Source organism: Vulpes lagopus, chromosome 4 (assembly GCF_018345385.1).
Source record: "Vulpes lagopus strain Blue_001 chromosome 4, ASM1834538v1, whole genome shotgun sequence".
Classification (NCBI taxonomy): Eukaryota; Metazoa; Chordata; class Mammalia; order Carnivora; family Canidae; genus Vulpes; species Vulpes lagopus.
The window spans coordinates 90,011,656-90,033,688 of NC_054827.1; the positions used below are offsets into that span (position 1 = coordinate 90,011,656).

Consider the following 22,033-nt stretch of genomic DNA (forward strand, 5'->3'; position numbering starts at 1 on the left):
TTTATAGGCTGCTTAACATTAACAGCTCAGGTGTCCACGTCGGTGGTGGTGGAGGTGGGAACTAATTTAAACTTGTCCAAAATACCCCAAGAGCTTGCCACAGATTAGGAGATTAGCACTATGATGCATGGATATGATAATGATATTAACTAATTGTAGCTGGTTTAGCAGGTCACAAAAGCAGTACTAAGTATAGTGTTAAGTGATCATTCTAAGCTCTGAAAAATATTTGACAAGAAATGTTGGGCAACACATTTGAAAATATTCCTCAAGACAAGCACTTTTGCACAAAAAAGCTTTCAGAAATACTGCTGGCATAATGATATACTAGCCAACACATGAAGAGGCAGACATAGAAGTGATCCTGCTCTCTTCCCCATTCTTTTTTTTTTTTTTTTTAAGATCTTATTTATTTATTCATGAGAGACACACAGAGAGAGGCAGAGACACAGGCAGAGAGAGAAGCAGGCAAGAAGCCCGATGCGAGACCTGATCCCGGACCCTGGGATTGTGCCCTGCGCTAAAGGCAGATACTCAACCACTGAGCCATCCAGGTTTCCCCCGCTACCCCATTCTAAATTACAAGAATAAAAAGAAATCACAGAAAAGGCCCCTACATTTGGTCTGTATTTCTGTCATCTTCCAAAGAAATCTCCTAAGTACCCATCAGGGGAAAAGTCAAATTACATGACATAATCAAAATTCTTTTCTAGTAGGCCAGCAGTGCAATGAATTATTGTAGAAACCTTTTCCTTTGGAGAGGAAAAGAGCCAGGAAGAAGTTAATATAAACCTCTACACAGAAGACTGCCAGGAAAATGACTTCTGGTGATATAAACACGAGGCAGATGTTCTAGAAGAAATTTAAAATTTAATTAGACATAAAGTCTTCCAGCTATTACCTGTATGAATGCAAGATGACAGCCATAAACTGGATTTTTAGAATCGACTTTGTTTCCACCTAAAAATAACTTTTCTTCCAGTCCAGTAAGATAAAAAATGATCTGTGAACTAGCACAATGTAAGCATTTTCAGAAATTAAGTTATAGAACAATTGCTTTTAATTAATGAAGATTAATAGTATCCTGGGGGTCCTGTGTGGCTCAGTTAGTTAAGCGTCTGACTCTTGATTTTGGTTCAGGTCATGATCTCAGGGTTGTGATATTCAGCCCCAAATCATGTTCCTTGCTGGGCATGTAGTCCACTTAAGATTCTTTCTCCCCCCTGTCCCTCTCCCCTCCATCTTTAAAAAAACAAACGTTATCTTGATTTGACTAACTCGAAGCAACTCTTATGCTTCTTCTTTACCCCGTCCCGTGGTCCAGTTTCTATTGAGTGAAGGTCAGAAGAACCTATCCTGATACTGGACTTCCTTAGTCTATGATAAGATTTGAAGCAAAATGATGATTTAAGAGTATCAAAGTTATGACCATTAAAGCTGCTCATTTGATGTAGTTTGGCTGGCTATATTTGTAAACTAGATCACAACTCAAGAACATGGCAACATTATGAGATCCCCAGAAGTTTCAACTTAAGTTTTCTCATTATTCTTACAGGTCTTTCATTCATTTTCTGTTCTGTTTTGAATTAGATCTTAAAAATCAGAAAAAATAGTTTTCCAATTCAAGGACTATATTTATGTGACAATTTAAAAAATTTGTGCCAAATTCAAAACAACTCAATCCAATAAAAGGTTCTTCAGATTATTGAAGTAACTTAAGATCCCTCTTCTAAAACAGAAATTACAGTTTCATTTAAATCTACTCCCTACACTCTTGGTTGTGTTTTTTCCCACCTCAATGCATGAATGCAGTATATCATTCTCGGTATGTTTTTCCGGTCATATACATCTGTTGTTTCTGGATAAAATATCTGGAAAACAAAAGAAACAATATGTTTTATTATGTTTTGTTTTTCAAAGTTACTTTAAATCTCCCAAATGATGGTACTTTAATTGTCTTTGTTGTATTTCCTTAAATGTAGAGGAACCTGCCCATTGTCGCTCCCTCCCTTTTGCTCTACAGGCAGACCCATGGGTGCATCTGGGCCCCTGACGGCATGACAGCATGCCTCCTAGTGGGCTTGGGAGAGTGGGGGGTGATTCCTGGGTGGCCACTCCAGGAGGCTGCATCCACAGGGCTAGTGGCACTTTCACTCCACAGGCTGTAAGCCTGGTCAGGCTCCACTCTCTGTAGCAGGGTCATCCTGTGACTGCCTACAGGTACCCTACCCTGAGAAGGGTGTGTCTTATAGTGTTTTATTATAACGTTAAACACCTAGCTACACACTTGTATAAACAGGCATGCACACACACAAGACATGCTGATACTATTTTCTGCTTGAATAATACATTTTACCAAATAAAATCTGGAAAGTAAATGAAGTATGAAAGAAGGCACTACCTATAATCTCATTTCCTAGATTGTTACCATTAGCATTTCAGTGTATTTTCTTCCAGGCTTTTTTCAGTATATGTATGTCTCTGATTTTTTATATTTATGTATGTATGTATGTGAAAACAAAACTGTAATACTCTAAGCCCCAGTAATGCTATAGTAGATAGTATTATCATAGTACCATAGTAGAACATGACTATTTCCATCCTCTTCATTATTCTATTAGAATGTTATTTATAATAGATGTTTGTGATTCTGTTATCTTTTTGAATGATAATTTAAGCCAGTTCTCTAAGGTTGAACTTTTTGTTTGTTTGCTCCCAATCTGTTCCTATTAAAAGTTACTGCAATGAATATCCCTGCATTTTCTGAACACCTGATTACTTCTTTCAGATAAACAACTAAATATGCAGTTACTTAACCAGTAAGATTGAACAGAGGCTTTTAATACACATTAACACTACTCTTAAGCCTGAAACTAAAAGCTTGATAAGAAACAGATTTTAGAATAGGGCACCAAACTCCTCTATTCCCAAGCACCAAAAATGAGTCATTAGGCTTAAGGCTTCTAAGAAAAAGATAAGCATGCTGGCATTACCATTTTCAGTAGATATTTTATAAAAGTTGACATAAAAACTAAAATTAAGTCCAGTATCATATGGTAGCACTTGATACTCAAATGTGATTTTCTATTAGACACTGAAAAAAGTTGAGAGAAGAAAGCAGTGAAGTTTTCTTAGCCACAATGTATAGCCACAGAGTGCTTAAATAAATGTCTTCAGTGAAGGAAACTTCAAGGTCTTTTCAACTTTCCCTCAAAATGTTTGCTGTTACAGCATCTGTCAGGAGAGGATTCTCAATTCAGAAAGACAGGACCAGGTTTCAAAGGCTAGCAGGAAAGTGGAAGAACCTTATAGCTCCCCACTTGCTTTCCTTTCAAAACCTGTATTTCTTTATATCTCTCCATATGGAAATGCATATTCCTATAAATATTTGTTTCATTTCTTTTGGAAAATCTTGAATATAAGATTTTTTTAGCCAATATAGTAGGATCAATTCATAGAGTTCACCAGGACATTTTTTTAAAAGATTTTATTTATTTACTCATGAGAGGCACAGAGGGAGAGAGAAACAGGCAGAGACACAGGCAGAGGGAGAAGCAGGCTCCATGCAGGGAGCCTGACGCGGGACTCGATCCCGGGTCTCCAGGATGAGGCCCTGGGCTGAAGGCAGCGCTAAACCACTGAGCCACCCGGGCTGCCCCTCACCAGAACATTTTGATCATCACCATACCCCCAGCATTAGCAGGATGCTGCGCATGGAAAAGGCACTTAATATTGGTAAGTGATGACATTAGTAGTGGTCAAATACAGCCATCAATTCAGCACGTTATTGGTCACTCATCCCTGCAATGTAATGTATTAAGCACTTCATAAAAATCAGTGTTAAAATAGTATCTGCCACATGGGTCACTTATTTGGTTTTAAGTTAAGGAAAACTTGGCCCAACACACGCCATTTGAAAAGCTTTAAGTCAAATCTATGAAACATAACAAAATGATCCTAATTTAAAGTATGTTGCCTCATAGAGAAGAATTTTATTTGAATTTTTTCTTTATTAATCTGTTTGCTACCCAGTAAGGACTTGCTAAATGACAACCTAGAAATATGAATTCTATATTATAACTCGTGCCCAAATGGGAACAGTATTTAATGTTCCAGGCATTTTCAGAGAAGGGCAAGTAATTTGATTCAAAATGCAAGGATAAATCAATATTGGCTATTTTGAAATAAAATACGCTGAGCTAAATCAGGTATAAGCTCAAACAGACTGAAAACTGGCATTTATAATTTACATTAAGCAATTTTTTGTTTTTGTTGTGGTGGGTGGTGTTAATTCAAACCTGGATTAATAATAGCAAGACCTGGACAACTTCCACATCATTTCTTCAAAACAGGAGTACATAATAAGCAACAGAATGGAGTGAACTATCAATACCTACAAAGCCTGATGAATCTCAAGGGCATTACTGAAAGAAAGTCAATCTCTCTATTCCATTTCTTTAACATTCTCAAAATGACCAAACCATAGAGATGGAGAATAGAGTAGGGGCTGTCAGGGAATAGGGCTAGAAAAGGAGGTGATGGTCAAGGCCTGCTCCTCTGTGGTATCTGTACCTTAATTGTGGTGGTGGTAACACAAATATATTCATGGCATAAAATTGCATAGAAACATACACACAAAAATCACTGCATATAAAAATGGTGAAAACTAAGGTCTGCAGCCTAGTTAACAGTAACACACTGATATCCATTTATCATTTTACTCCAGTTAGTAGATGTAATCACTGGGGGAAGCTGAGTCAAGAATATGCATAGATGGGTCAGGCTATTTGAACAAGATGAAGACGGAACCAAAGCTGGGCACAGGCAGTGGACGTGGTCCCGCCGAGAGCTGAAGATGGCAGTGAACTCAATGTCCGTCACCAGTGATAACCTAAGTCGACATGACATGCTGGCCTGGATCAATGAGTCTCTACAGCTGAATCTGACAAAGATTGAACAGTTTTGCTCAGGGGCTGCCTATTGTCAGGTTATGGACATGCTATTCCCTGGCTCCATTGCCTTGAAGAAAGTGAAATTCCAGGCTAAACTAGAGCATGAATACATCCAGAACTTCAAAATACTACAAGCAGGGGATCCCTGGGTGGCGCAGCGGTTTGGTGCCTGCCTTTGGCCCAGGGCGCGATCCTGGAGACCCGGGATCGAATCCCACGTCGGGCTCCCGGTGCATGGAGCCTGCTTCTCCCTCTGCCTGTGTCTCTGCCTCTCTCTCTCTCTCTCTCTCTGTGACTATCATAAATAAATTAAAAAAAAAATACTACAAGCAGGTTTTAAGAGAATGGGTGTTGACAAAATAATTCCTGTGGACAAATTAGTAAAGGGAAAGTTTCAGGACAATTTTGAATTTGTTCAGTGGTTCAAGAAGTTTTTTGATGCAAACTATGATGAAAAAGACTATGACCCTGTAGCTGCCAGACAAGGTCAAGAAACTGCAGTGGCTCCCTCCCTTGTTGCTCTAGCTCTGAACAAACTGAAAAAACCTCTCCGCTCTAACAGTGCAGCTCCACACAGGCTCAATGCAACACCCAGAACTACTGCAACACCTAAGGCTGGCCCGGGTGTGGTGCGAAAGAATCCTGGTGGGGGCAATGGGGATGATGAAGCAGCTGAATTGATGCAGCAGGTCAATGTATTGAAACTTACCATTGAAGACTTGGAGAAAGAGAGAGATTTCTACTTTGAAAAGCTAAGAAACATCAAATTGATTTGCCAGGAGAACAAAGGGGAAAACAACTCTGTATTGCAGAGGATCGTGAACATTCTCTAAGCCACAGATGAAGGCTTTGTGATACCTGATGAAGGGGGCCCACAGGAGGAACAAGAAGAGTATTAACAGCCTGGCAGCAGAGCAACATCCGAATTCTTCACTCCAAATCACGTGCTTAACTGTAAAATACCCCCTTTTATTATTCTTAGAGGACTCACTGGTTTCTTTTCATGTCTTCTTAAAGTGCACCTTGCAGAAGTTTCACCCCTTTTCCAATGAATTTGAGTTTGGAGCTTTTACCCTGTAGCAGAGCAGTATTAACATCTAGTTGGGTCACCTGGGGAACAGATAGGCTGACCATGGGGCTCACTGTGTGGACGCTGGTAACACTCACTGTTGTTGCTTTTATGTCATATACTGAGGTGGAGTCCTCAGTAGAGAAATGTAAAGACTGATTTGAATTTTAAGTTAATGACAGAGAATGTTTTAATAAATAAATGCCTTAAGAATAAAAAAAAAGAATATGCATAGATGTACTATTTTTGCAACTTCCTGTGAATCTAAAATTATTTCAAAATCAGAAGTTGAAGAAATCACTCTACAATTTCTAACAAATGTAATTATTTCCTCATTTCCTCTACTTGTCAATTTGTCTCTGAGGCTTAAGGGCACTTGCTCTTTCAATTTAATAAGCACTGAATATTGGCTAAGTTTTATTTGGGACAGCTATTTCAAGAGTAAGAACTCTAACTCCCTTGGTTTTACCATTCAAAGTGATAATATGCTTTATAATAACACTTTATAAAAACACTTTTGTCATTTTAACTTACAGTGATACAATACGTGGTAAGATCCTGAATCTGAAATCAAAAAGGAGGTGGCTACTTTAGTTAACTGTCTACCAGCTACGGCTTGTCTTGACCTTGTTGAATTTATGCATGCTTTAACCTAGCTGCTCTCCATCTGTGTACATACTTCATTCTGAGTTCCTGCCATATATTACTTTGCACAGGCCTTTTCATATTTCTGCGTAGTCCTCACATTTGTTGTGCCCGAAGCAATGAGGCCATCTGCTGCATTAACACATCCCAGTATGCCAGATCTTCTTTCATAATGAGGTGTTCACATGACCCCTTTTGGCTTCTCAGTTCAGGCTTACCTTGGGTAGACCAATAGACTCCATTGCTCTTAACCACTGGACCGTATTGTCTGTATGTCGAAAATGAAGGCCGGACTTCTAGTGTGAAGATGGGGAGGGGGAGAAGAAGGGACCACATGAAAAGTGAGTCATTTGTAACAACTTTTTTTCATTAGCAGGATGTTTTCCAATTCTATTTCTCCTAAAATAGAGTTATTAAATCATAAAACAACTGGAGACACAATAAAGAAGACTAGGCTATCTCAGCAACAGCATTAGTAATGGACCATTCCAGTCCCCACAATTCACATATTTGAGGTAATTCTGAACTAGAATCTCAACATTTAATGTCTAGCACATGCCCCAGGATATTTTATGAGACACATGTGCACACACATGCATGCACACATACGCACACACGGTGTCAAGATTTTGGCAACCATGGCTGAGAAACTTAGCAACTTCAAGAAAATAGGATTTTTAGAAGACTAAATGCTTTCTTCCTGGTTTCTGGTTCTGTCAAAACATTTTTTTTCTGATCATGAATAGAATTTCTGTAGAAAACCTGTAAATGTAGAAAAATACATAGAAAAAAAAAGGGGGGGAACCCCCACAGTTCAGGGGCAATTTTAGTATGCCATCCTCTTATAATTTAATCATTATCTTTGTGTAGGAAATAAATCTTCAGTAGAAATGTTTTACAAGACCTTTCTCTATGTGCACAATGACAACAGGCTTTCTATGTCTTCTGCTTTTCTTTAAAGCCTTCCTCAGTCTTTTCCCCACAGTCTATAACTGTGGCAACCTTACCTGTATCTCATCAAGTAGGTACTGAAACATTGGGAGCTTTACGGGTACTCCGTATTTTTCATTAGTTAAATGAGTAGCATAAAGTTATGTATTTTATTTTTCATTTTAGTATATGAAAAAACAGGAATTACAGCAAGTTTCATTATATAATATCCAATAACAGATAATCACATTCAGAAAGCCTGGCCCTTCCTACCTCTTCTACGATCTTCTACAAATCAAATAGTTTATGTAAAAGAAAATGTTTTTGTTGCTGTTAGACTTATACTTTATTTTTAAAAAAATTTTATTCATTTATTCATAGAGACACAGAGAGAGAGAGAGAGAGAGGTGGAGACACAGGCAGAGGGAGAAGCAGGCTCCATGCAGGGAGCCTGACGTGTGGACTGGATCCCGGGTCTCCAGGATCACACCCTGGGCTTCAGGCAGCACTAAATTGCTGCGCCACCTGGGCTGCCCTAGACTTATAATTTATAAAGTATAGGTCAAATTAACATTTGACAAATGTGTATGCCTTTTTAGTAGTGGTCAGACTGAATTCTGTGTGTCAAGCACTGCATGTAAATTATCTCTGCTTTTCAAAACACTCTGCAAGGCAGTTATCATTTCCCATTTTTTAGAGATGAAGAAACCGAGGCCAGAAAGACCAACTAATTTGCCTGAGACCAATTAGGTGTTAAGTGGCTGAGCTGAGATTCAAAATTAGGTCTCTCTGAAACTGAAAACCTTCCTCATACTAGCATTCCCTAGTGGTAGAACAAAGGACCTAATGATGGTGGGATTATTCTTTGAATGGAAAAAATCAGCAATTACTATGAAATCACTAGACGGAGGAGAGGTGGGGGAAGAGGAAGGGAGAGGGAAATAGGAATAAAAGGGAAGAGGGCACCGGGGAGAGAGGGAAGGGGAGGAGGGGGAGGGGGCCTGGAGTGGAGAGTTAAGAGCCAGGCAGTACTGTCTGAGGGAGACTCAGCATAAACAACTCTTACAGAATACAAACAAGTCTCAGACACAGCCACTCTGTGACCATGGAGGGACAAGATGGAAACAATCCACATTCACATCAAGACAGAGAAGAGGAACCTAGGCACCACAAAATAACTAAATGTCCCACTGTTCCAACTAAGATGAGCAACCGTTTTCATGGATGAGTCTAATCCCCATTCTATCTTTTCACCTCCTAGATAAAAAGTACTGGAACACCAAACTGATGCTGCTTCCTGACAACTCTCCAAAGATAACTGGTCTTTGCTTCCCTAAATCCGTATTAGAATTACCAGTACAAGCCCAACTCTACACTAAGCTCCTCTTCCCTCCTGCTCATAGTCCCATCAGTATGTATATTTTTCTTGCCGTAACAAGTTAAATAAACCCAATTTTGTTTGACCCTTGTCTGAAGGCTGGTTTCTTGGCAGTCTTCATCTGGTGGGCTTCAAAAACCCAAATCATTAAGCAGGTATCCGTGTCCACTTAGTGGTCTTATTAGCCAGGTAACGTCAGGAAAGTTACAAATCTCTTTGAACCTTGGTTTCTCAGCCATAAAATGGGTATAGCATACATCTCTGAGTTGAGATGGAATGAGAATACACATATAGCAATTAGTTGCAAAGGGCATCTAAGAAGGCAATAAATATTAGTTATTATAATTATTGCATGCTATAGGACCAGGCTTGCAACCTTATTCACCTTAAGGTCAGAAAAAGGTTTAGTGTTTCATGAAAGAGGCACTGAAGGAAAGGGTGGTTATCTTGGTCTTATTTCTATAGTAAATGAAATGACAGATTTCAAATCCTTTGTCCATTTGAAACATCTGAAGAATGCTGACTTCGGAATGCTAAGGTATACATATTCAAGAAGGTTCCGTGCGTGATGTGCATTAACATCTTCAATTTACTGTATTTATTTCAATTAGAACAAAAATAGTTTCCTAAGCATTGAGGCCCAAAATAAGCTTAGTCCATAACCACTTTCGCCTTGTCTATTTTTTCACCAGTCCCCCATATTCATACCTGGCATGTTTGTAGTCTTATTTAGGGAAGGGTTATTAATGTCTATCCACCTAATTTCTTCCAGCTTTGGACTAGAACGTACATGCTGATTTCCCACTGCTGAGCTATTTCACCAGTCAATAAGGTTACTTAAGCTTAAATTGAACAGATGAGGAATTATCTAAGTCTTCTTTGGATGATAACTTCTTCTACCTAAGACTCACCTGAATAGTTAACATCTATAACATCTATTTTAAGTCCACTGTTATCCATGCACTGCCTGGAAAGATACCGTTTTCTGTTCTTAAGCATCACCAAACTCAAGGAATGCCCTTCTTGCTCCCTCCTCTCCTTTCTCTTGCCCATCTTAACCACCTTGGGAACACTGTGGGAACATGCCTTCACCATGTAAGCCTTGGCCTTTTTACACTCTACCCCCCTTTAGAACTGGCGCTCTCCCCTTGGTCATGTTGTGCTGTCCACCCAGCCATCTTCTCTTCATGGCCCTCTACCCATTTCTAATCCCTCTCCAGGTTGTTTTCTCTCTTGAACCCATTTACTTCTTGTCTATGTAGGCCACTGTTACCTGTCACCTGGCCTAGTTATCCCCTCATTGGACTGCCTCCACCCTCATCTTGCAATTTATTCTACACATAGCAGCCGACTCATCTTTGTGAAGCCATGATGCCTCTTTCAATGGCTTCCTCTTCAGTGACTTATGATGAAGTCACAGATCTCCCAGCCTGGCTGTGTGATCAGTCTCTGCTTTGATCTCGGCCTCATTTTTCACCACTGTCCCTCACCACAGGCTTTCAGCCACTCTGTTTTGCCCAAGCTTTTTTTCTTCCTCAGGTCTCTCAAAAATAGGCTCCTTGTCTGGACTGTCCTTGCTACTCCCCACCCTCAAAGCTGCACATGGATGATTTTCTCCTTGTTCTTCCCACCTCAGAGGTAAATGTCTCCTCAGAGCAGCTCATCCTCTAGGCAGTGCTGTCAGTAATATCAGCTTTAATTTCTTCCCTCATATAACCATCACAACCCACAACTGTGTATTTACTTACAGTCTGCCTTCTCAGCCCTAAGTGCCATGAAATCACGTCTGCCTTGCTCACCACTCTGCCTTCATGTGCAGAACAGTGCCTGGGCACGTGGCAGGGGCTGATAAGCACTGTATGGGTAAGTCAATTCTATACTGTATATTTTTCTATTATAGTACAATTTTATCTTCTTTCCCTCTACCTTTATTAAAATTTATTATATTATTTATCTAGAAACTGGTAGATTATCTCAAATCCAAGTAATACATAAGAAAAGAATCATCTAGGATAATTATTAAGAGTGTAACTTCCTGGGTCCCTGGCCAAGAGACTTCCTGACTCAGTAGCCTGGGCTGGGCCCAGAAATCCACATTTTACACACATCCATTGAGTGGTCCTGCAGGAGATTTTAGCATCACATTTGGAGGAAGAGTGTCAGACTCCAAGCACCCTAAGTATCAAATAAAGCACAGAAGATAAGAAATGGAGTCCTTTAACTTATTCAAAACTACTGTCATTCTTTTTAATCAACAGTTGTTTCCCTAGCACTGCCCATGGGCTATATCCTTCACCATTCACTGAGGAGTGCACAAAGACAACACACACGGTTCCTGCTTTCAGGACAAGGCAATGTTTACGGTACACCATGGTGTGTCCAAAAGGGACAGTGTCAGGTGTCACAGTGCACATGACATGGTCACAAAGCTGGGACGTGGAGTGGCAGGTGGAGGTGGGCAGGGAAAGCATACTTATCATTATAAGGTTGAACTCTAATATTTAGGACATCTTTGTAACCTTAAATTAACGAGAGACCAGGGTTGTACTTAAGCTGGCAGACAAAGGGGATGGGATGGCATTGAAAGCTCCCATCTGGGGATCCCTGGGTGGCGCAGCGGTTTGGCGCCTGCCTTTGGCCCAGGGCGCGATCCTGGAGACCCAGGATCGAATCCCACATCAGGCTCCCGATGCATGGAGCCTGCTTCTCCTTCTGCCTATGTCTCTGCCTCTCTCTCTCTCTCTCTCTCTCTGTGACTATCATAATTAAATTAAAAAAAAAATTAAAAAAAAAAAAAAAGAAAGAAAGAAAGCTCCCATCTGTTTAACTCAGAGCCATCACTGCCCAGACTGAGGCTGTTAGAGTTTGGGGACAGAGTTCTTGCCTCAGAGACACACAGCCTAACAGGCAGGTCATATTTTATGGCTCTAGTCCAAGCAGACTCTGGAGCAAGAGCTTACACTTGCTGAACTCATGGTTGCCAGATGGTGTATCCAGGGCTGGGGCTGTGTTAGCTAGCATTCCTTTGTGTCTCAACATCTTTGCTACAGTCCCATGATTCGGTGGCTCCTTATGAAGAACCACAGGATGGGCTCCAGTCCTAAAGAACCTAAGAACAGGAAATTAAGTATCCTGTTCGCTAATATCTGGCTCCTTTCAATTCTGTAAAATGAATGAAATGGCCTTAAAATTTTATGATTACATGGCAACTCACTAAAAATTCTCTTTCAAAGACATTAGGCATTCTCGGAGATTTAATAAATGAGAGGGAAAAGGCTGTTTTGTCCAGTGAATGAAGGGAGGGGTAGTTTCCCTTGGTCCTGTACTTTCTCCCACGTCCTAGCTGGCACCACCACCCCTCCCTCTGCTACACTTCCCTTCTCTCTGCCCTTCTCCTAGCATCGTCTCTCCTGTATATCTGGCCTCCGTGACCTGACGGGTAGGAGTGGCAAACACAATACTTCTGTCTTAGTGTTTTGTTCAAAAACGTCATCGCTTGCCTGGGCTCCATAGATATTTCATTTGTAACATGGAACAGGAAATATTTCCCCTGTCTCCATCCCAAAGAGAAGTTGCTATTCATTCAAATGGTAGGCTTCCTGATGCTGAAATAGCACCTGTTTGATTTGCCAGGAGAGGTCCACAGCTGACCTAGAGACACTTACAGTCAAAGGTGTATGATGTGCCAAGTGGAGTAAAGAGGTATCCCACCCCTCGCTTGGAGCTCTTGCTGGTCTGATTCTTATCTCTAACAATGTCAAAATAAAACACCCAAGACCCCCTTTCAGGATGGGCTGGAACCCAGGCCAACTACACTTTAACTCTGTCATCAGATCTACATGACTGTTAGAAGAAACAGGATGAAAGCGTGGTAATAGTCATCATAGAAGCAATGAAAAAATAAAAATCGGTGGCAAAATGTGGACAAGTAATTTATTTTGTGGTGTGGGGATATAAATAATTTTTTCTGCTCTTTTCTGAAATAAAAAAATATTTTTCAAAATTAAATAAAATCATTTTGCCTAACTCAATCATTGATTTAGTAAAGTCTTATGAAAAGCTAACATAATGAGCTAAGACTCTAGGGAGGTACACATGACTTAATCAGCTCAAAAGTACTTAAACAAACACAAATACTTTTATTCCTAACATTATCCAAGGCAGGAAGTTTTAGTTCAGTTACCTTTTAGCCCAGAATATGAAAACAGACTCATAAAAGATGTCTCACCTCTTCTTGTCTATGGCTAGCCTAAATGATGACTCAAACATTTGCTGTGAATTAAATATACATACTTAATTTTATTATTTTATTTTTTAAAAAGATTTTATTTAGTTATTTGAGAGAAAGAGAGAGAGAGAGAGCACAGGCAGGGGTAGGGGCAGAGGGAGAAGGAGAAGCAGACTTGCTGCTCAGCAGGGAGCCCAATGCAGGGCTCCATCCCAGGACACTGGGATCACGACCTGAGCTGAAGGCAGATGCTTAAGTGACTGAGCCACTCAGGCACCCCAAAATATAGATTTTCATTTTTTTATTAAAGATTTTATTTATTTATTCATGAGAGACACAGAAAGAGAGGCAGAGACATAGGCAGAGAGAGAAGCAGGCTCCATGCAGGGAGCCTGATGTGGGACTCGAATCCAGAACTCCAGGATCACGTCCAGAGCTGAAGGCAGATGCTCAACTGCTGAACCACCCAGGCATCCCAAAATATACACATTTTAAAAATAAATTTTGCTTCAGTAACCCTGAAGGGTGGTATGAATCATACAGTTAATAGGAAAGCATTCCATTTTCAACTAAATGTTGTCCTGGCAACAGGACAGATAACTTTTAGAGATACTTGAAAATCTACAGATTTAAAAAAAAAAAAACGATATAAAGAACTAAATACAGTTGATCCTTGAACAACACAGATTTGAGCTGCGTGGGTCCACTTGCATGCAGACTTTTTTTTTTCAATAAATGTACAGCACTGTAACTATATTTTCTCTTATGATTTTAATAATGTTTTTTTCTCTACTGTAAGAATAAGTTTGTAATACATATGACATACAAAATAACATGTTAATCAACTTATGGGTAAGGTTTCTAGTTAACAGTAGGCTACTAGTAAAATTTTGAGAGAGTCAAAAGCTATAGTGGAGCAAACAAAAAATTAAGAGTACTCTCTTCTAAATCCCTTATCAATTTACAGCAACTCATTTAAGCTTTCCATAAGTAATATTAACATACAATGAGTATTACTGACTTCATTTCAGAGTCAAAAGCTGAGATGTAAACTTGAACAGCTCAATGTTTTCAGAAAACGCATTTTAACATGCATCTAATTATAATGCTATACCTCTTCCAATACATCCCAGAGTGGGAGCTGATAATCAAACCCAACAGAGTAGACAGAATGAGAACCCAGGTGGAAGGATTAGCTTGGGATAGACAGATGGATACCTTCCCCTGTAAGACTGAAGGGGGAGATCCCTCTTCCATTCCCATATCTTCTTATTCTCATATAGGCAGGATTGTAGGTCTGAAGGATATAAATTAAGAGTGATGGTTAAGGTTATTTTCTGGAAATAAATGACTAACCAAAACAAAAATTCATATGTGGACTTCAGACTGTGCAGTGGGAAGGGATTCCTTAACGCCCTCACTGGTCAAGGGTCAACTGTATAATAAATGAAGAATGAAGGATATAAAGAATCACATTTCAGAGAAGCTTTAGAAATTCTGGCCCAAAGTGCCAAAGAAATCACTCATTCCAGGAGGGAACACCACATGCTTAAAAACTCTTTCGAAGACACATCTAATGGAGGGGTCTTTTAGGTTGGTGCTTGCCTTTTCCTCCTTCATTTCTTAGTGAAAAATGCCATGCGTAAAGTTGATGTAATAGTATAATGAACTCCTGGGTATCCATCACCTAACCTCAACAATTATGAACTCATGGCCAGTCTCTAATTTCTCTCAATCCTCTTCCCCATTATTCTGGAGCAAAGTCTTAGATATATTGTTTTATCTGTGAATACTTAGACATGTGTCTCTAAAATATCATTTTAAAACTCAGGTCAAGACTGTTGTTATCTTGGTTTTGTTTTCTCCTCATGTGTTCTCCCAAATTAGCCATGAAATAATTAACACAAATTGCATACCAAAAAAAAATTAGTCTTATTTTGTCTTAAACATTAAATAGAAAAGAATACCTACCTGATTATTCAATGTTACTACTCATTTGCTCAGACTGGCCCTAACTCTTTGGGGCCACAATAGTTGGGTATTTTACTCCTTGATGAGAACAAGGGGAGTAATAAACTATGTCAGTGGTGGGAAAAAAAAGAAGGATATAGTGCCCTCCCTTTGACATTTACTGATACCAGTAAAAATGACCCCCATGAAGGAATAATGAAGGGGGGCCTGGGAGGCCCCAGAAATCAGACGTGTCTCAGCCTCAGCCCAGAAATAGAAACATTCTGCTTTTATTATTATTTTTTTCATTCTGCTTTTAAACTGCTGCTCCCTCAGGAATGATTATTAGCAGGTTTCAAAGACCAAGGACACTCCCACCCCATCCCACAAAATCCTTATAGAAACACTAAAAGTAGGGAAAGGAAATGAAATATTAAACTTTCACTTTTAGATGGAAGCCAAAACCAATTACATCTCAGTTACCTTGTAACGTGTTTGTTCCACATCATAGATCTTTTTCTCTGATACCATTTTTGGGGCAAAGAACTTGGCTAACTTTGCAAGGTAAACTCCATTCCGGAGCCCTTCTTCCAGTTCAGTGGTTGGTGGCAATTCTTCGACTAAGCAGACTTCCATCCACCTAGAAGGATGAGAAAAAAAAAACCTCCAAGTGATTCCAGTTGGTTAACTTTGTGTAGATGAAGAGATGCAGCATCTCGCTATGTGTGTTGGAGACATTAACAAAGGGAACAGGATCTGAAACATCTTTAGCTAAGACGGGAAAAGAGGACTTTCTGGGTGGGCAAGGAGTCCGAAAAAAGAGATATACAAGTGGGACTCAAAGCCCAGAGCCACTGAACTCACTTCCATTCCAGAGCTTGTCAACTTCATCTTTGTCTGAGTCTCTGCCAGTTCTCTTTTGTGCCAAAGAGGAAAATGGCCAAACCATTTTGTATGGGTGGAACTTATCTGCTGACATAGCAAAAAATAATTCCAGGTTTATGAACCCAAAGTGGAAGAAAGACTTGTAGGGCTGATGCCTTGGGGAAAGCACAGTCCAAGGTACTATAAGATCTGTAGCTGCCTCAGTCCAGAAATGACTACCAGGAAATGTAAGAAAGGCATGGAAAAGGAGCATCAAAAATTCAGAATGTTTTCTTCAAATAGTACACATTCCACTTACCAATACCAGGAGCTTATTACAACATCCTTAGTTTTTTGAGAAGATGGAGTATTTACTGAGTTATGAAAAAATATCTCAGAAAAATATCAGATTAAATCTTAGGACACTGTGCGAATATTGTAGAAAAGATAGCATCAAGGTTATCATAGGTTCGAGGACACACAGTGGACGGGGGAGGCTGGGCCAGCTCACATTTCACATTGGTATGTCGTGAGTTTGCTGGACTTATAAAGATAATATTATTCCTATCCATTCTCAAGTAATGGTTACCTACTGTAGGATCCAAGAGGCAGATGTGCAGGTGTTCAGGAAAGGACTCACCACCTCCCTGCCACTGATCCACAAATCATGAACTATTAGTGTGAGGACTATGGCCAGGCCCTGCCTGAGGATCATTCACACATCTGCAGCTGATCCTATCAACATCTGGCACAAGAGGACAGTGTTCTGCAATATTAACAACTGATCCTGATCCAAGCAGTGAACATTGTAAAATATCTCAACTGCTTGTAGCTCTGGACAACAGCCTTTAAAAAGCTCAGAGAGTCCCTAATAATCAGTAATTGCTGGCCACTTATTAGGGACTGTAAAATGTGGACCACATGAGAAAAAATAGAAACATAAGCCCTGCTTTCAAAGAGCATTAAATGTAATTGAAAAGGCAAGGCGATCCCAAGGAAAAACCACAGAACCACATAAGAAAGGTTCTTATGCCCAATGCTACATGGTAGTGCTTAACAATAAGGCTGGGAATAAAGGGGGGTAACTAGGTTATCACTACACTGCTCAGGGAAAGTACTGAAGAGATGATGGGCCCCGGATTTGGCCTCGAAAAATGGAGTATTTGCAAAGGCAGAGAAGCACTAGAAACCAGGGAGCAAGACAGACCGACAGCACAGAGGAGACATGGGGAACTCATGGAGAAGGCCCAGAGAAGACTCTGGGCCCCTGGGGCTCCTGGGAAGAAAGGAAATGAAGTGGAGTGAGTATAGAGTTGGGCTCTGGAGGATCTAGCACAGGAGGAGTGCTGTTACCTGCTGTCACAGGAAGCAGAGAGCTCCTGGCTGCTTCACTGCAAAAGAGTGACACGTTGACAGTGGTAATTAGAGAAAATTAATCCTGTATGATGGATGCCCCGAGACAAAGCACTCTTTTGGGACTTTTCCATTGTGAGGAACTGAGGGACTGGATTAGACAGGAAGAAATTGGAAGGAGGGAAACCAGGAGACACTTGAAGGAAGCCGTAACAGGACTTGGTGACCGCTTAGAAAAAGGAGGTCAGAGGAAAGGAAAAGCTTATCAGCCAGGAAGAGGGGTCTGGTATAGAGAGAGCTCTCTGCTCTGGGATGCAGACCCAAGTCAGCTGTGTGACCCAGGAACGTCCCCCTAACCTCTCAGGGCCGGTTTTGTCCTCTGCTCAAGGGATAGAGAATTAGAAGGATGGGATAATAAAGTTTTTCCCAGACCTAAGATCCTAAGGAATTGGTAAAAATGAGATGAAGAGCTTGGCTTTCACTCATCCCATACAAGGTATATAAGGGATATCTGGTTTATATAAGCCTGGCTTTAAGAAATCAATAATAATGTTGCTCTTTAAATAAAAATTGGGCCAAAATCCACTGTAGTAGGCTAATTTTCTAACCTACATAAACCACAAATCACAGCATTATGCTAATTCATATTAAGATACAATCTGCTCCTGAATCATTAGCTTGAAAACTTAACTGTTTTTAACATAATATATAATTGCTTGATAACAATCCCGTGATCAGAGTATGTGTGAGGAGTGGGTGAGAGGTGAATTAACAATAGGTAGTGCAGGGGCTTAAAATATAACTGGGAACAAAAGGCAGGAAGCTAAAATAAAAAGTGAAATATGGTATTTAAATTTGGGCTTATTAAAAAAAAGATACTTCTGTCGATATTAGAATATATATGTGCAGTTGGCTTCAAACACTAATGACACTAGAAAGTTGGGTTAGCTACAGCCTGTTTAAATACAGCCACCGCTAATGCTTATGACATTATGGACTACCCAAGGCAAAGACCACTTCTTCCACTTTATAATTAATCCCTTTGTGCCTGCCAATGTGTTTACACATAGTAGGTACCCAATAAATTGGTATTTAATGATGGATTCTGAGTGCCTAAGAAAAATTTCTGCAAGCAACACAGTTGATCAAAAAATTTTCAGGACACTGCCCAAAATATGTCAGTGTTGCATCTTTGCAGCACTAAGCATCAATGAGGGTATCTCTTGTCATTTCCTTAAAAGTTAAATGATGAAGCTATTATCATCAATGATAATTCATATTAAAGCACTATTTTGTGCTAAAACTTATATTAAATACTTCATGGGGACTATCATTTAATCCTCAAGATCACCTCATAAAGAAGATCACCCTTTTTAGATGATCATCTGAGGGTCTGAAAAGCCCAGTGCCATGCAATTGGTAACTGAAAGACCTCAAAAAGCTGCCAGGGCCACTGTTCCTCTAATTTTAACTTTTAACTTCTCACAACTCACCCAAGCTACCTCTAGAGTAAGAGTAAGAGTTCCATAGTTTAGAGATATATGTGCTATCACTATTTCAGTATAAGGTCAGAGAATAGTATTTGGACTGTCAAAATTGAGTCAATTTCCTGGAGTTTCATTTATTCTCTTAGAATTCCCTTTTGGTCACCTGCCTTGAAACAAAGAATGGTAAATGGAATTGGCTGCCTCTTTATGAGTGCTGTTTCAAGCAGGGATTCAAGGAAGTTATGTTTCCAACAGGGTATGAAAAGCTTAGAGCCTCTCCACTGGAGTCACTTCCTAGAGAACTCTTATAAGCCTACACAAGATCTCAAAGAATCTTCTAAAATCTGCAACTTGGAAACTCCTCTTAATTATTAGTCAGTGGATGCTTAACAAAAATTGATAGCAAGACTCTTCTTCTGGGGCAGTTGGTAAACTCTGACAAAAAAAAAATCAGATAGACTGGCGACTTAGCCTTTTTCTAAAAGTGTTAAAATACCTCACAATAAAGCAGAAACTCTAATATGCAAACTTTTAAACTAGGACACAGTCATGTGGGCTGGGAATCCTTTTGATCTACCTTTCAAAAGTATAAGGAAAGAACTTGGAGCAGAGATACCAAATAGTTCATTCCAGAAGCTAGGGGATAGCTAGGAATGGCTGCTGGCCAGGGTCGACATTTCCCAGTCCCACAATATCTGTGTGGGGCCAAGTGGCTGGGTTGTGACCACAGAATAGGAGAGGAAATGATGTGCATTGCCCCTAGGCGTGCCTCAGGAAAGTCTCCCTTAGATGAGCTTCCACTGTCTCCTCTGCTGCCTGCTGGCAGGATACTAAAGCTTGTGGCAAGGTGGTGGTGGTGGTGGTGGTGGTGGTAGGGCACACCTGGCTAGCTCAGTTGGTAGAGCATGTGACTCTTGATCTTGAGGTTGTGAGTCCAATCCCCACACTGGGTGTGGAGCCTACTTAAAATAAAGAAAATAAAAATAAAATCTTTAAAAAAATACAATAAAGCTCATGACAGCTTTGAAAGAGAAAGAACTCCATCAGCCTGGGTCCCTGAAAAACTGTGGTAAAGAGGTGCCTGTGGCCCCTCATCCTCATCTTATGTTATTTAACCTTACTTGAGCAAGAATTAAAACTTCTATTGCCAACCTCAACTTAGTGGTTTATCTGTTATACAAGCCAGTGTTACCTGGCCAAACCAATAAATACGCTTAGTGTGATTTTTGTGGTTCATTGGGATCACACTTCCTATAACGATCACAATGTAGAGACAACTGGCCCGATGTTCAGGAAGTCTGCCTCTGTGATCAGTAGCTGTATGTACTGGAAAAGGTCATTTAAAACTCTAAACTGAGTTTTAGTCTATGAGTCTAAAATTATAATGGAATTCAACATTACAGTGTAATTATGTAATATGATTTTGTTTTATTAATAATTTTACTAAGAAATAGTCCATACACCATACACTCACCCATTTAAGATATACAATGCAATGATTTTTAAACATGTTTATAGGGCTGTGAGATCATCACCATTCTCAGGAATGGAACATTTTCATCACTCCCAAAAGAAACTCCAGACCCATTAATAGTCACTTGCCATTCGCCCCTCTACTCCCAGCTCACTAATGTACTTTTCTCCTGATTTGCCTATTCTGTACATTCATGTAAATGGAATTCTACGATACGTGGCCTTTAGTGATTAGCCTTGTTCACTCAGCATATGGTTTCAAGGTTCATCTAAGGTGTAGAATGTATCAGTACTGGATTCTTTTTTATTGCTGAGTAATACCCCACAGTATGGATATATTACATTTTATTAGTTTATTGACATCTGTGTTTTTTCCACTTTTTGGCTATTTGGAACAATGCTACTAACTTGTATACTAACATTAGTGTATAAGGTTTGGCATGGATAGAGGCTCTCATTTCTCTTGGGTATACACCTAAAAGTGGAATTGCTGGATGGTAAGGCAACTCCATGTTCAGTCTTTTTAGGAACTTCCAGATTGTTTCCCAGAGCAGCAACAACATTTTATAGTCCTAGCAAGAGTGACAGAGGATTCTAATTTCTCCACATTCTTGCCCACACTTTGCTGTCTTTTTTTATTATAGCCTTCCTAGTAGAGGCAAAGGGGTACCTCATAATGGTTATTCTCATTTCCATGATGACTAATCATATTTAAAATCTTTTTATGTGTTTATTGCCCATGTATATAACTGTTAGAGTAATGTCTATTCAAATCCATTGCCCATATTTTCTTGGATTATTTTTATAATGAAGTTATAAGAGTTCCTTATATATTTGGTATACAAGTCCATTATCAGATAAATAATTTGAGTATCTCTACTCACTCTGTATGTTGTCTTTTCACTTTTTAAAAAAGATTTTATTTTTTATTGTACATAGAAAGAGAGAGAAAGCACACAAGCAGGGGGAGCAGCAGGCAGAGGGAGAGGGAGAAGCAGGCCCTTGCTGAGCAGGGAGCTCGATGTGGGGCCCAAACCCAGGACCCTGAGATCACAGCCTGCACTGAAGGCAGATCCTCAACTGACTGAGCCACTCAGGCACCCTATCTTTTCACTTTCTTGATGTTGTCTTTGTAAGAATAAAGAGGTTTTAATTTTGACAAAGTCCCATCTATCTATTTTTTCATTGCCTGTACTTTTAGTGTCTTATCTAAGAAATTCTTAACTGAAGGTCACAAACATTTATCTATGCTTTCTTCTAAGAGCTTTACAGTTTTAATTTGTACACTTATGCCTGTGATCCCTTTTCAGTTATTTTTTTTTTGTAAATTTTGAGAGGTAAGGGTCTGAAGTCTTTCTTTTGCATGTGGATTTATAGTTTTCTCACCACTATTTGTTAAAAAGACTAGCTGTCCCCCCATTAAATTGATGTCCTTAAAAAATCAGCTGATTGCAAATGTAAAAAGTTGTTTCTAGACTCTTGATTCTATGCTATTGATCTATATATGGATGATGTACATATGGATGGAACATACAGTATGCACACACAAAATCAAGCTACAAAGACCTTATGTCATCAAGAGCCTGTCTTTAAAACCGACCTAAAAATCCTCATAAATGAAAACCAGATTCGTCTGTGCCTCCTCTTGATGCCCTTGCATTTACTGCGTCTCCCCCTATTCCTTCTACTGATTACTCCTATTGA

General features: G+C 39.7%; 2 protein-coding genes across 2 annotated transcripts in view; one reads left to right on the forward strand and one right to left on the reverse strand.

The window, feature by feature from the left end:
* The window catches only part of IQGAP2 (IQ motif containing GTPase activating protein 2), a 302,560-nt gene that overhangs the window by 137,291 nt on the left and 143,236 nt on the right, over nt 1-22,033 (reverse strand). Inside the window, exons 3-5 of the mRNA XM_041752928.1 lie at nt 15,636-15,792; nt 6,885-6,962; nt 1,795-1,871 (exon numbers count right to left, since the gene is read on the reverse strand). Of these exons, the coding sequence (XP_041608862.1) occupies nt 1,795-1,871; nt 6,885-6,962; nt 15,636-15,792 (312 nt within the window). The remainder of the gene's footprint in view (nt 1-1,794; nt 1,872-6,884; nt 6,963-15,635; nt 15,793-22,033) is intronic.
* On the forward strand, nt 3,636-5,869 carry LOC121489672 (microtubule-associated protein RP/EB family member 1-like). Its single transcript, XM_041752931.1, has 2 exons — nt 3,636-5,077; nt 5,273-5,869. The coding sequence occupies exons 1-2, from the start codon at nt 4,766-4,768 to the stop codon at nt 5,783-5,785; spliced, it is 825 nt and encodes a 274-aa protein (XP_041608865.1). The 5' UTR covers nt 3,636-4,765; the 3' UTR covers nt 5,786-5,869.

Excerpts from the sequence above, each read along its gene's own strand:
- LOC121489672 (XM_041752931.1), top strand. The coding sequence starts at position 4,766 with ATGCATAGATGGGTCAGGCTATTTGAACAAGATGAAGACGGAACCAAA. Across the intron at positions 5,078-5,272 it reads AATACATCCAGAACTTCAAA|ATACTACAAGCAGGTTTTAA; the intron begins ATACTACAAGCA and ends ATTAAAAAAAAA.